Source organism: Varanus komodoensis, unplaced genomic scaffold (assembly GCF_004798865.1).
Source record: "Varanus komodoensis strain SLA01 unplaced genomic scaffold, ASM479886v1 scaffold4, whole genome shotgun sequence".
Taxonomy (NCBI): domain Eukaryota; kingdom Metazoa; phylum Chordata; class Lepidosauria; order Squamata; family Varanidae; genus Varanus; species Varanus komodoensis.
The window spans coordinates 49,528,317-49,543,888 of NW_025335941.1; the positions used below are offsets into that span (position 1 = coordinate 49,528,317).

General features: G+C 40.6%; 1 protein-coding gene across 1 annotated transcript in view; it reads left to right on the top strand.

Moving 5' to 3' along the window:
* Positions 1-2,646: 2,646 nt before the first annotated feature.
* RDX (radixin) overlaps positions 2,647-15,572 on the top strand; it is a 61,922-nt gene continuing 48,996 nt past the window's right edge. The window contains exons 1-2 of the mRNA XM_044441954.1: positions 2,647-2,903; positions 11,568-11,644. Coding sequence (XP_044297889.1) covers positions 11,633-11,644 — 12 coding nt within the window. The 5' untranslated portion in view covers positions 2,647-2,903; positions 11,568-11,632. The remainder of the gene's footprint in view (positions 2,904-11,567; positions 11,645-15,572) is intronic.

Consider the following 15,572-nt stretch of genomic DNA (forward strand, 5'->3'; position numbering starts at 1 on the left):
AAAATCTGGGTTCTAGTCCCCACGCAGCCCTGAAGCTCCCAGGGTGACTTTGGTCCAGTCACAGACCTTCAGCCTAACCTAACTCATAGGGCTGTTTTGAGAATAAAATAGAAAGGACTAGAAACTGGGAAAAGGTAGGATATTAATGTAACGTAATAAGAGTGAATCTGTATCTCCTTGTGTGTTCTGCAGTAATAATGCTATCCTGAACATTCAGCCTATGATAACATTTCCTTGTGCATACAGAGGGTGACTGATTGGATAATTGTTACTACCTTGCCTGTGTTACACTTCAGCGACTAAGAAAAAATTGTGTGTGTCTCACTCTCAGTCCAGGTCAGATGATAAATCAAGCTTCCCCTAGCAAATATTTACATACTTATGAAACTTGAATTTATATAATTCAATAGGTTTTTGGTTTTTTTTAGGATTGTGGCTGTTCTTCCCTTGTGTAAATATCATCAGGATTCTTATTTTATTTTTCTATAAATTAGTATGTCACCTTTCCATGGCTATTCAAGGCAATACACAACAACAAATAGTGATAGAATGTAAGAAAACACTGTAATAACCCATGTGCTAAAGTGTAGCAAATGCATTTAGCAGTCAATTGCTAGAAAATTTTTAAAAAGTGAAATATTCTAAGGGACTGAAATATTTTAGTGGTATGATCTTATGTATACTTAATCAAAAGAAGTTTTATAAAACTGGGTTTGGTTTTCCTGATCTTGTTTTATATCAATATGTTCACTTCTTGATGTGCACTATATTTTGGTCTTTTCCATGTAAGTCAGATTTTTCGCCTTCGTCAGTTTTGGAATCTTTTAAACTGGACCCTCTCTCTGAATGGATTACATCAAGAGTGGGTAGAATTCCTTCCATAAGTACAGTTGTTAGAGATGTGTGCTTTATATTGTATCAATACTATTTTGATCCATTTTCTCATACAAAATTGACATTCTGGGGAAATTTGGATTTAAAAATGGGTAAGATTTTGTAGCAGATATGAATACGGTATTTTTTTCTTTGGATCAGCTGGAGGGTGAGGATTATGAGTTTTCATTCTCTATTTTGCACGCTAAATGTGTGTTGCCAGGTATGGCTGATTGGCAAAACCTATAACTGCAACATTTGTCAGTGTCTAGTCAGGCTACATTTACAGCTTTAGCATCTCCTTTCAAATTGGAAGCACTTACTGAGGCTGATCAAGCAAATCAGTCTATGTCTATAAATTGGTTGTATTACTGGTGAACAAATATGATACCCAAGATCTTAAGCAGGAGTCAAACAGGGAACTGGATTTTCCTTTGCCTGATCAATCGATTGACACTTTGGCATCTGCAGTTGTGGAACTTAGGTTGCATCTTACTCAGCAAAATCATTTGTGCATACTGTTTGTTAAAGAAATGTCCTGTCTCTTTAATAAGGGTTGGTGTAAGTTAGCTAATTGCTGGACATGTAATGCAGTGAATGCTTCCTTCAAGCATTTGTTTTGGCTATGTCCAGTAATTACCTATTCTGGGGAGGAGGTAATTAACTTTGTATTGGGGCACTCCTTAATATTTACTGATGTATTCACGCTTTTAAATTATTTACCTGCTTCCTGAAAGTTATCAATGGACTTCCCATGCCTTCCGATAGCTAAAATACTGATATTACCACACCGTATAGCTAAGTAGATGTCTCTTATAATGCAACAGATTGAGGATCTTGAGGAGAGTAATTTCAACATTTGGAAGGGTTGGGTATAGATACCACTAGTGAAGGAGTATTTATTTGAATATTTGAACTGTATTTGCTGAAGTTTATGTATATTTATTAGTAAGCTGCACACACATTTTATGTGCATAAATTGAAATTGATATAGGCAAATCTAGGCAAATTTCTTTTTTTCATCAAAATGTATAATACTCTTGTACAATCGCATGCACTTTTAAATAGGAAAACTCGTACAAGTTCCAGCTTCCCAAGCAGCTATTTTGGAAAGCTTTAGTTCTACCCAAATATGCACAGGATTGTGCGCTAACGTGAAACCTCTCCTCCCACACCCCCAACCCAGTTTAGCATTGCAGCACTGACTGGCAGCTGCTCTCCAGCATTTCACGGGGGAATCTTTCCAGCCCTATTTGAAGACATGGAAATTGAACCTGGGATTTTCTGCACGCAAAGCAGGGGCTCCACCCTGTCCATTAAATTCAGCGAGACTTACTCCGACGTAAATATATGCATAAAGTAATTCCTCTTCAATTCAGTGTGGGATTTATTCCCGACCCCAACACGTGCGAGCATTCGGGCTACATTGCGTGTAGACGACGCCAACTCGATTCCATCTACCTTTGCTCAGAAGCAAAGCGTGCAGAACAGCATGGCAGCCTAAAGCGTTGGCGATTCTGCCTTTTATCTACCACCCCCTCCAGCCTTTCCCAACAGCCCCCTCCCCGTCCTCTTCTCATACCACGTGACTCCACGGTTCGGTTCTCACACATCGACCTTTATAGCTATCCCTCCCTCTGTGGGCTCTTTCCCCCGAAGACAGTTGAGGGCAGCTACTTCAGGTTACCAAGTGCGCATGCTCTAGTGCTTGCTTGCGCATGCCCGCTAAACAAACGGAGGCGCCAACGACTTCGATAGGGAGGAAAAATCTAAACGACGGTCGCCGCCATATTGCGGACCTGTCAGCGGGACGCGGCGCTGCCGCTCTTGCGTGTCTCTCCTGGAGCAGGACTAGTGCCACTAGCGTGCCCTGAGCTGTAGCAGAAGAGGAGCCGAAGTGCCCGCGACGCCTTCTGGCCGGCTGCGCGCTTCGTCGTCTCCTCGTCCTCCCGTTTTCTCTCGCTTCGGACCAAACTCGGTGGCCAGCAAGCGGAAAGCGCAACCGCCCCCGGGCGCTTCACACCCGCCAGGTGAGGGGAAAAACGAACAGGGCCAGACTTACTCGCGCCGACCCTCTTGTACTTCCAGGCCGCGCATCGCCCTGCTTTTCAACCGCCGCCTATCCTTAATGCCTCACAACTCGGGACATAAATAGTAGAAACTGTCCCGGTTCCTCCTGCGCCATCTGAGGTGGATGTGCAGGAGGTGTTTGTATAGATGCATAGATGTGTGCGTGGATTTTATATATGTATGTATGTATGTATGTATGAGAGTGTATACATATGCTTCCGTGTGGGGAGGGGGAGAAGAAACTCCTTTTTCTTCTTCGCCCATCACGATGCGACCTCCTCTTCCAGAGTGTGATGTAGCCTCGCTTCTCGACCCCTGTTTGCCCCCCCGCGCCCCGCAGGCACGAGGACTCCCATCTCCCTTCCCCGCGTTTTCCCTCCTCCTCCCCTCCCGCTTTTGAGATAGATAAACGCTGGCGTGAGTGTCGCCGGTCCCTGTAGGGGATAGTACTAAACGAAAGGATGCGTGCACCTATTTCTGAATTTAGTATTCCTGGCATTTTTACCTCACTCTTTAGCCTAACAAACAGACAAGGCTGCTAGAGTGGCTTAAGAATAAGTCTATCCCTGCCTGCAAGGCTTACCGTCTAAAAGACATGACACAGGATGAAAGGGATTGGAAGGGAGTAGGAAAAAGAAGTATATATGAAAAGTTTCGGAAGTATATTTCTGCAGTTATGGTAACAAGATGTAGACTTCTTCTAAAAGGCAGATTTTCCTCAAAACTACCTTCACTTCTCTTGGATTTCTTTGCTTTTGAAGGGGAAAGAACATGGTGGGCTTAAAACTAAGCCTGTGTTTTCTCAGAAGTATCTCTGAACTTAATAAGACATTGTAAGTATGGTTTAGCTTAAAGCCTTAGGATTGTAGCTGAACAACTTAATGCCATACATGTTTACTTGTACATTTGCAAGTTCTTATTGAATATACTTGGCAAAATCAGAGTGAAGTCCTGAATTCCCTTAACTGGGAACAAGTCCTATCAAATTCAGTGAGATTTGCTTTTGAGTAAATATCCATAGGATTGAGCTGCAAGTCTTTTAACACCCCAAGCTTGAACACATCTGCTTGGAAGCAAGTTGTGATGGAATTATGTGAGGAGCTAAATTTCCAGTTAAACTCTTTTTAATGAAGTTGTATCTAAGAAAGATTGAGGTTCTGGGTTATTTGCTCCTTTTCTGCATGTATGGTCTAATTAATGATGGTTAGTGTTACAAGGGAGAAAGGGAAGAGAATTGTTTGGGAAGGGAGGGAGACTCTGAAGCTAGTATTTCAGGAGACTGGCTACTTGTTGCAAATAGGGACAAGTAAGTTGTTCACAGTGCCTCCTGTCAGCAGCTGCCAAACTTCTACCCAGCCCCCTATCTTTAACAATCCCAAAAGGAAGGAGATAGAGAAGTTGTCAGCAAATGGAGGAATCACTGACTGCTAATGCAGCGAGGTCGGTAACTGTATGTTGTCTTTTATTCTTTGCTGATTGATGGTAGAAATATCGGTCATAGAATAGAGTTCTTAAACTAATTTCTTAGTACATCAAAAATAAAGAAAGCTTGAAGTGTTAAAATTTTAATTAGAGATTACTTGTACTATACTGGGGTGGGTGAGGTCTGTTTTAACAACACAGGACACAGATTGTTAAAACTTGCACAGTTTTGCAAATGATCTTTAGCCATAGTATGTGGGGCACCCATTTGGTAGTCATGTATTCATGATAATAACACTCAGAATACACAAATAAGGAATGATCTCACATGAAACATCTCCAAATATTGATGCTGTCTATTGTTGAAAACAAATCTACATGTTACTAGTGTTTGACTTTTTAATATAATGTTTTACATAATAAGTACAATAACTCTATTGTACATTATTTGGGTCAGTGTTTTATGCAAATCTTAATAGTGATAAGCTTCTAAACAAAGTAACAAAAGTTAAAAGTTAAGGCTAGAGAACTTCAGCTGTAGTTCTCCACACAGGCTTTATAAGTGCAGTTAACTTCAGTGGGATTTCAGCAGCCTCTTATAAATGCAGTATTTCAGTGTTTTAAATCCAGAATTCCCTTGTTCTTAAGGACAGAAGACGTGTTCAGAGCATGGGTCAAAGTACAGGATATTTCTGAGTGATTTCATGTATCTATTTTTTGTTTAATGTTAGGGTGGGTAGACTATGATGTGCAAGGAGGGGAGGTTATGCCCAACAAAAGCAATGCCCTCCCAAATTGTTTCTGTGAGTAGAATGGTACCAGCAGGGCCTCCTGTTGGAACAAATGGCAGTTTGGGCTGTAGAATTTTTGTCAGGGCTGCAGTGCAAGGGCAAGAATTAGGACTTGTTGGTTGTTAGGTCAACTGTGCCTTGTTTAACCCATGGTTAATCTATAAACCTGGTTTGTGCAACATGACAGCCCACTATAGCTGTTTCATTTTAGCCTATGACTTGTTTGGGGCTATTTTAGGGTTCTCTTACTCTCAAACAAGCCATGCTGCTTGGCTTTGTTAAACATGGCAAGTCCCGGCAAGCTAGTCCCCATGTAGAAATGAAGCCTGGAACTTCATGGCATCCCTATTTATTTATTTATTTATTTTCTATACCACTCAGCACACAAAGCCCTTCAGGTAAATTAAGACAAGGTGTTCTGTTGCAACATGCAAACAAGCCTGTAATGTCCAGATTTGGAAGTCAGATTGCAGCCTCTGATTCAAGTTCAGTGGTTGAGTATCAAAATGGTCATGGAATGCAATATTCTCCACCCCCATCACTGAAATTGTGCCTTAATCTGTTGCCATTAATATGTAAACTGAGCCTTAATCTCTTCCTAGAGGCCTTTAAAATATAGACATGCTTAACCCATCTATGAATTTAGCATAACATGCCACTTTGTCTCCAGTTTGAAAGGACAGGTTCAAGATTGTTTTCAACCATGGTAAGCTAGAAGCTTCTAGGAACACTGCTAGAAAAGCCTGGAAAAAATGCCCTTATCAACATAGAGTTTTTTTCTGTCCAGCAACTGGTATTTAGGGGCATTCTGCCTGAATTAGGGATGTGTGAGAAATCTGATGGGGGAGTGAAAAACTAATGGATTTCTGCTCTCCCCCTATTCTAGTTTGCTATCTCTGCTGGTGCTGACTCTCTGTGGAGCAAGTTGAGCCATCTTTCTGACATACGTCTTTAAGACAGATTGTGATTTGCACTATTTTTCAAGCACTCACGGAATTTGTACAAATATGCATGATCAAAAACATGTGCCTATAGCACCGTTTGATTAGAATTTGCTAATTGGCGTGAACTGGCTGATTTAGCATGGATCGTGTTAGAACCATGTCAATTTTGGGTGCTAATTATTGCAAATGGTTAAAAAAATGCATGTAGTGCAGTCTCTTTCAGAGATAGTAGAAAATCTGTTGAGCTCAAGCAAACTGGATTTCCCTCTTTTGATACCTCCCTAATCAGACTAGCGAGTGCTTTAGAGGCAGCGGAGAGAAGACTCAGAATAAATTATATCCTGGTCTGTCTGTTTCCTCCTCTTTCTGCCTACAGTAATACCTTGTTTCCTCCCTCTCCAAAGTCAGTTGGAGAGGCAGCTGGCAAAGTTTTATCCTGTTGCTGAAATGGGTGAGAGAGGGGAGTTAGATATCTAGCTTTCTCTTCCAAGGTCAGAGTGCTGTCCCTGACCTTGGAAGGTGTTTTCCAAACCATTCTACACTTTCCAAGATATCCTGAGATGCTTGTTCAGGGATTGTGTGATTTCTCACCGAGTTTCTTAAATTAGTTATATGTTGGGAGGGTTTGAACAACACAATAAGCCACACCATGAAGAAAGTTACAAAGTTACAACAGACAATTAGGTGCATCAGGAATAGGGTGTCCACTTATTGACCTGTGGGTATCCCACATGGGTTCCTGTCCCCTCTATTACACTTGTCTGTGGTAGGGGGAAGCTGACCTTGGGAATGGTAACTTGCAGGTCAGCCCAGCCAATTTTTATCCTGTGTTGCCACAGCTACCTGGCAAAATGACCAGCAAAAAGGAAGAGATAGTTCTAGCTAGCTATGTGCATAGATGGCTAGAGCTGTCATCTTTTTCCTGCAGTCCTGAAATAGCGGGTGGGGATGTGGCCAGCTGTTTCTGATGTTGATGTAATAGACCTAATGCACAAAGGGGTGCTCACCTGACAGCCACCTGGTAGAATAGCAATTCTTCCTGCTCTTGCCAAATGGCTCTATAGCCATTTGGGTTACCCCAGGGGTTGTCATGTTCTTTGGGATCAGATAACACATCAGTCCCATGGGTGGCTGCCAAACCGTACAATGAGCTGTGGGCTCATGGGTTTTCATGACACAGTAGAGGCTCTTTTCAGCTGTGGGGGAGGGTTTGTCATGTGAATTTATGCATTGTATTAAGTATTTTCTTTTGTCTGTTTTTACTCACCTGCCACTTGATTTAAAGGATGACTGTGAGAGCCAGTGTAGTGCATTGGTTAAGAATTCTGGACTGGGACTGAGGAAATGTGGGTTCTAGGTCCCCACTCGGCCAAAAAGCTCAACTTGACCTACTTCATATGGTAGTTGTGAGAATAAGATTGAGAGTAGAAGGAGGATTATGTAAGCCACCTTGAATTCCTTAAAGGAACAAGGGTGGGATATAAATATAATTGTCATAATAATAATTCTAGAATTTGTAAGAGAAAGGGGGATATTCCTTTTCCATGCTGTTTACAAAGCTCCCTCATTTATACAATTACCCTTTTTCCTAAATGCTTTAACCTAAGAAGGTAGAGCTCATATCCTATCCATAAGGGGAAACTAGTCTTAGGATACTGAAATGTAGGAGGCAGACCTACAGAGTACTTTGAAGGCTCTTTAACAATAGTAAGTTTATATAGTCAGTTTTGGGAATGTGTCACAAAAATGATTTTTTCCCTGTGACGCATTAAATTAGTGTACTGTGTCTTTATAGTTGATGAGGTAGGCCACAAATAATTGAGTTGAACTATATTGGGCTTTTTAAAGAACAACATCTTTTTCAGCAGCTTGAGACTAGTGCATGGATCTGTTTTGGATGCAATACAGTTTTTCACACTTGCCCTGCACATTAACTCCTCCCACCCCCACCCCAACCCCAGTACCCTTTCCAGTGCTAAGATATTCTTTCTTTTTGAGGCTATACTGATAGGGCAACCTATCTGTAGGCCATATTTCAAATGTGACCTGAGCATAGATTTATTTGAAGGTATTATATTGGCCATTTTATTTTCTAATAATTCCTGAAATGGATTTTTACTTTTTCAGTGCCACTCTACCCTTAGGTAATGTTTTCATTGATTTATCCACAAAAATCCCTGTTCAGATGTTTTGCCCCAGTATGCAGCAGTTCACATTACTTTTATGGAAGCTCATTTGCTATTTTGTTGCCCCATCACTCAGTGTGGAAAGATTCTTTTGGAACTCCTCACAGTTTGCTTCACATACTGAATATTTTTTTTATCAACAAACCTCTGTCTCCAAATAATTTATGAATGTTTGTTCCTAATTTCTGTTCCTTGTGCTTAAACAATTACTGATTCATAAAATGACCTGTTGTCTTAACATATAACAGCCAAGTCTTTCCAGGTATCCTTGAGGGGAGTTAAAAGCTTTTTAAGAATCAAACTATAGTAATGGTTACAGGATTACTCCTATCCACTTGCTGATAATGCACAAACTATTTTAAAGTTTAGGAAGCTGTTTGGCTTTCTTTGTTTGGTTTCCTTTGGCAGAAACTGGTTAGGTAATGTAACCTTTGTAGAAGCTTGATTAATGTAGGAAATGTGACTTCAATAGCACTTTCCATTGTCAGGTCTGTGCAGAATGACTTACGATTTGCATTTTATATTGTGTAAGATGTTTGAATTATTAAGGTGAAAAAGAATCTCAGCATCAGGCAGCACAATTCTGTGACCACTGGAGTTTTTTGGAGATCCAGATACAAAGTTGGAAAAGCAGTTCTACCTCATGGATGGGTCTTCAGGCTTGCAATGCCCTCTCTCCCACAATAGATGATGAGCATTCAAAGCCCACTGAGCATACTTGGTCTTCACTGGACAATTTTTTTGGGGGGGGGGGTTCTCCCTTATTTTTTTCTGAGCATGCCAGTAATTTCCTTCTTGTGCCTGGATGGTGCTTTTTTGGTCATATAATGATCTACGTTTATAGAATGACTTGCTGTTATTATCTAAGTACCTGGATATTCATGATGAGTCATTATATTTATTTTATTTAATTCTTTGAATCAAAGATATGGATCAAAGGTAAACTACTGAAGAGGCTACCTGCTCTTTTTCTACCCCCATTCCCACACAGACATGCACATTCACACAGATTGTTGCTAAAAATGGGAGGATATTATTTTTCAAAAGTACATGAATATAATCTCCAAAAAAGAGACTTGTCACTAGAGGAAAAATTTCTTCACTTGCTAGGGTATAATGTGGGTGGGCATTCACACCTTTCTGTAATATAGGCATGGACTGGATTTATAAATATAGAGTATAGCTTTTATAGAAACTCTGTCTTCTTATCTAAATTAAGAATGATTGATGTATAATTCTTCTGTGGTTGTGCATAGTAACCTGAAGAATTGACAAGATATTTTGAATGGAATCAATTTTCCTCTGCTTTACTGTAACGTGCTGCCCCTGGAAACAGTCCGGATACTTCAGCTGGTACAGAATAGAGTAGCCATGCTGCTGATGCTGGTCCTCTATCAGCTTCAGTGGCTTCCAGTTGAAGTCCAGGCCCAATTCAAGGTGCTGGTTTTGACCTATAAAGCCCTAAACAGCTTAGGACTGGGATACCTGAAGGAACGTCTCCTTTCTTATATGGCCTTACACCCCTTAAGATCTGCGGGAGAGGCCCTGCTCTGGGAACCCTCCTTGAAGGAGGTAAAAAGGACATCTTCTCGGAGTAGTGCCTTCTCTGTGGTGGCACCCAGATTGTGGAATATGCTCTCCAGAGAGGTTTGCCTGGTGCTGAGCCTATATTCTTTTTGGTGCCAGGTCAAAACCTTTTTTTTCAATCGTTATTTTAAAAATTAGTATTTTAATGGTTCTACAGTTGCTTTTGATTTAATTTATTTTTATTGGTTATATATTGTTTTATTATATTATTGATTGTCTTAGTGGTTTCTGATTTTAATATTGTAAGCTGTCCTGAGATGTCATACATATAGGACAGCATATAAAAGTTTTAAATAAACAAACAAAAAACACTCCCGAGAAAAAGATTTTCTGGTCTAGTTACAGAATTGAATGGTTTTGAAAAGAAGGAACATTTTCAAAATGTATCTGAGTTAACTGGAAATAATTTTGCTGGCTTTTATATTTCAAAAAATAGGGAACTGATCATTATTTGGTTCTTGCCACTACAGTCCTAGGTGCAACCTGTGCCTTGCATTGCACTTAGTTAAACCTAATGCATATGTTTTATATATTGCATATTTGAAAAACATGCATTGCAAAATGCACATATTGAAAAAATGGTTATCCCTCTGGAACATTTTGAGGAAATTTCTATTTTATGTAATTTTCAAAACTGTTTTCAAGTTAAATTGACTAGGTGATATCTTAAGGCCACTTGCATTAATATATTCCATTATGGAGGTTTGAGGTAGAATTCCTGGTTCTATCAGAATAATAAATGATTCAGGAGATTGCTTCCATTCTACAGTTCTGTGATTTCTACTCCTGCTGAAACTAGAAGGTTCAAAGTATTAATCATTTTGCATTTTTTCAATAAACAATTTATTCTTGGCAAATGCTACCCCAGAAACATCTATTAGAATATAGCCTTTTGTTCTTGCTTGAATATGACAATTAAATAACTGCAAGTGTGAAGGAATACATTTTGTACCTTGATTGACTTCATTTTTCAATGTGTAGGGGATTGAATAAGTATAATATAGGGCAAGGAGTGCCATACAGTTTTGAAAGTAGATAATTGGGTATGATACACTAACCAATCTTAATTCCATCTGGTGATTTGTTCACATGACTTGTAATCTAGCTAAGACAGGATAGGAATGGATGGGTGGGGGAGGAGCTGCTTCTATAATGCATCTGGCATAGAGGTTGGCAAGGTAGCTGGTACTGGATTTGTCTTGTTTTCATGTGATTAAATTGGAAGCTGCCCCATGAGGGCTTTTTAAAATGAAAAGATAAATAAACTAAAGAAATGACACATTATTACTTAAGTAGATAATGTGAATTCCTTGATGTTTAAAATCTATTAGTACCCGCCTGCATTTGCAATTAAGTCAAATGTAAGTCTTTGCATTTAATCTTTTATGCAATCCTGTCCCACTTCAAATAAAGTTTTAATACTGGCTTCTCCAATTATTTTGGTGTTGATGACTAAAGATAAAGCATATATTTGGACTAGGTGGTCACCTGTAAAATACTGATTCAAACAAAGACAACCTCTTGAACCTTTAATTTACACTAACGCCGATTATTACATGTAAACCAGTGGAGCTAGACAAAATAGTATACATATTTACTGATAGCTTATTGCAGTTATAGTATGTCAACATCAGTTGATTGATTAGTAGAATATTGACTACATATGGTTATAACCAGTTACTTTGTTTTCACAGAAAAGGACAAGATTGTGATACAGCCAATGTTTTAAGTGAAAAAGAAGCACAGAAGAGGGGGGAAAATGCCGAAGCCAGTAAGTAATCCACTTCCAACTCTTCTAGTACTTGATAGGGTTTCAGTTCAGTCTGTAAACTGCAAGCAGGCATTTTTGCTAGCTAATACTCAGCTTGGCTCTCACTTCACTAAATAACTGTGTTACTTTTTATATGAAACTCTCCAAAAAGACAGACCTTGATCCAGAACTTCACAACCAAAGTATGGAAGCTCCGTGGCTGGAGGACAGCAATCCAAAGTAGTGCTGTGTGTTGTGACAGCCGCAGGATTCCCCAGCAAATGTAAAAATGAGAATAGTATTGTGATTAATTGTATATTTTGCATAACTTTCTAAATGACTGGCCTCTGTCAAGATTTTGCTGGAATTGAGATGAAGTTGTCATTCATTGAGATGTTCTGTAACTCTTGATGAAAAATGAGTATAGTCTTCAGAGTGCTTCTTCCTGCCCCCACCCCCAATCTCTGACATTTAGTTTCTTCTTAATATGATGACTGAGAGAAGAACCTACCATGCCTGTAGCCTTGAATCACACAGTCTGATGTTTTATATAGTCAAGGCAATTGAACAATTTTATTGTCTGGATGAATAAAGACATGCTTGTTCTCATCTGTAGGAATGAAGAAGTATTGTTTTTGGGGAGAGGATAATCATGTTTTGCTTTCCCTATTAGTTTTGGATATGAATTTGAATGCACTTGATTGAGCTGTTTTTAGTTAAGACTTCTATTTACTTTCTGGAGAACATACTTGCTTCTAAGAGCCACCTATAGCATGGACTGCCTCAATCAGTCACTTGTTGCTAAGGTGGACTTGGTAGTCAGGAGCACTTTTTGCTTGCTTTGGCTGGTCTATCAGCTGCGTCCCTACTTGGATGAGCGGAGTCTTACTATGGTTATCCATGCACTGGTAACCTCACACCCGGATTACTGCAATGTGCTCTATGTGAGGCTACCTTTGAAAATGGTCTGGATAGAGCATCTTGTTCAAAATCAGGCAGCACATCTGCTGATGAGGACAGGCACTTGAGAACATATTACACGGGTTGTGTGCAGGCCACACTGGCTGCCGGTTGCCTTCTAGACCCAGCTCAAAGTGCTTACAGTAACATATAGAATGCCAAAATGTTCTTGTTGTGAGCCGTCCCGAGGCTTTGTTGCGATGGGGGCGGCATAAAAATGTTTTAAATAAATAAATGGCTTGGGGCCAGGTTATCTGAAGGAACACCTATCTTCTGATCACTGTAGTCATCATCCAACACCCTTCTCTGTATTCCTTTCCCAGTGAAGTAAAAGGGGAGATGGCAAGGAGTAGGGCCTTTTCCATAATAGCACCCCAACTGTAGGAACTCACTTTCATCTGAGATCCAGTTGGTGTCATTCCTCCATTCTTTTGATGCCAATTAAAAATGTTTCTCTTTCACAACTATTTTGGTGGGTGAGCTGTTTGGTTTTAATGGTTGCTATGTTAATTGCTGCAGCCATATTATGATGTTAGTGCCAGGTACTTTTATTTTACTTAATTATGAATAATGTTATCTTTCATTCAAGGTAGTTTAAAATGGTTTAATATATTGAATGCTTAATCTGATGTCCTCATCTCATCTCATTTTATCTTATCCTATTACTTGTTATTCTATTTATTGATTTTATTATTGTTGTTGGTTTTTTATATTCTGAATTGCACTGTTTTAACAACTCACAATATATTTGTTGTATAATGTTGAGAGTTGCCCAGAGAGCCTATGGCTAAGGGGGCAGAATACGAGTCAAATAATAAATACATAAGTTACCATGAAAGAGATATTTAGTACATGTTATCTTTAACCACGATAACAGCAACCTGATTGTGTGAATGAAAGCTGCTACAAAGATGAAAGGATGAAAATCAGAATTAGTTTTCACTGGGAGGAATCCTAGCCTTTTTATCTCAAGTTTTGAAAACAGATGCTTGCTGGGCTTTGTTAGAAGAGAACTTCATGGGGCTCAGGCCTATGGGAAGCAATGCAATCTGCAGTGTTAACATATCTTCTTAATTTTGTAGAAGGTATGTTGTGTTCCCTACATGGTGGAGAGGAAGTGGTGCTCTGCAAGCATTCAGAGGCACTTTTATTATATTCATACAGGCTAATAGAAATTATATTTTATTACTAAGCCCAGACATAAGTTGTAGACCCTGGATCATTAATGAGTATTAGCACTGTTTGATAGTTACACTGACAAGCTACCAGAACTTACTGTAAGTTTATAGCTAAAGGCAGTGTTGCCACATCAAATCTTTCTTTTCATAATCAGTGTACATGCTAGTTTCCATGACAAGAATATACTCAAATGATTTACAGAAACAGATTTTATATATCATGTTAAATGTAAACACACAATATTTATTTATTTAAAACATTTCTATGCCGCCCCCATCAGCCTTGGGGCGGCTCACAAAGAATACATAAAAACATACATAAATAATAATAATATAACAATTTAAAAGAAAAAAACATTTAAAAACCCCCGGTGCATTCTCAGCTAAAAATTTTTAAATCCTAATTAATTCAATAATTTAGCAATTAAAATAAGTTTTAAATAAAAAGGTCTTAGCCTGGCGCCGAAAAACAAATAAGGACGGCGCCAGGCGGACCTCTCTGGGGAGCGCATTCCATAGATGGGGCGCCACCACAGAGAAAGCCCTCCTCCAGGTACTCACCCTCCTAATATCATTCACAGAGTGTTCCTGGAGAAGGGCATCTGTTGCTGATCTCAAGGGGCAGGAGGGCATATATGGGTGCAAGCATTCCTTTAGATATCCAGGTCCCAAGCTGTTTAGGGCTTTATAGGTCATAACCAACACCTTGAATTGGGCCCAGACTTCAATCGGGAGCCAGCGGAGCTGACGGAAAACTGGGGTTATATGAGAACAATGCCCAGTCCCCGTCAGCAACCTGGCAGCTTTATTCTGCACCAATTGAAGTATCCGGACCGTCTTCAAGGGTAGCCCTACATAGACTGCATTACAGAAATCTAATCGGGAAGTTACCAGCGCGTGTGTCACTGTCTCCAGGCAGTCGTTCTCCAGGAAGGGACGCAGCTGATGTATCAGCCGAAGCTGAAGGAAGGTGCTCCTCGCCACCACCGTCACCTCAGCTCCTAGAGACAGCTCAGGGTTGAGGAGCACTCCTAAGCTGCAAACCCTGTTCCTCAGAGGGAGTGCAACCCCATTTAGGACAAGGCCGAAGCCCCCCATCCCGAGGCCCGAGCCACCCACCAACAGGACCTCCGTCTTGTCTTGATTGAGCTTCAGTTTATTGGCCCTCATCCAGCCCATTACCTCGGCCAGGCACCGGTTCAGCACAGCCACGGCCTCACCTGGATTGGTGAAAAACAAGAGGTAGAGCTGGGTATCATCAGCGTACTGATGATTCTGCAGCCCACACCTCCTGATGACCTCTTCCAGCGGTTTCATGTAGATGTTAAATAGCAAAGGGGACAATATGGACCCCTGTGGAACTCCATGGCACAACTGCCATGGCGCAGAGCCATAGTCCCCCAGCACCACCTTCTGGAATCGGCCATTGAGATAGGAGCGGAACCACTGCCACGCGGTGCCTCCAACTCCCAATCCCACCAGCCTATTCAGAAGGATGCCACGGTCGATGGTATCAAAAGCTGCTGAGAGGTCCAGGAGAACTAACAGGGATGCACTCCCCCTGCACAGGTCATCGTACAAGGCGACCAAGGCAGATTCAGCACTGTACCCGGCTCTGAAGCCGGACTGAAATGGGTCCAGATAATCAGTTTCATCCAAGAGTGCTTGGAGTTGTCCCGCCACCACCCACTCTAGCACCTTGCCCAGGAACGGGATGTTGGCCACCGGTCTATAATTGGCGGCCACCTCTGGATCCAGGGAATACTTCTTTAGGACTGGCCGGACTACCGTCTCCTTTAAAGGGGCAGGTA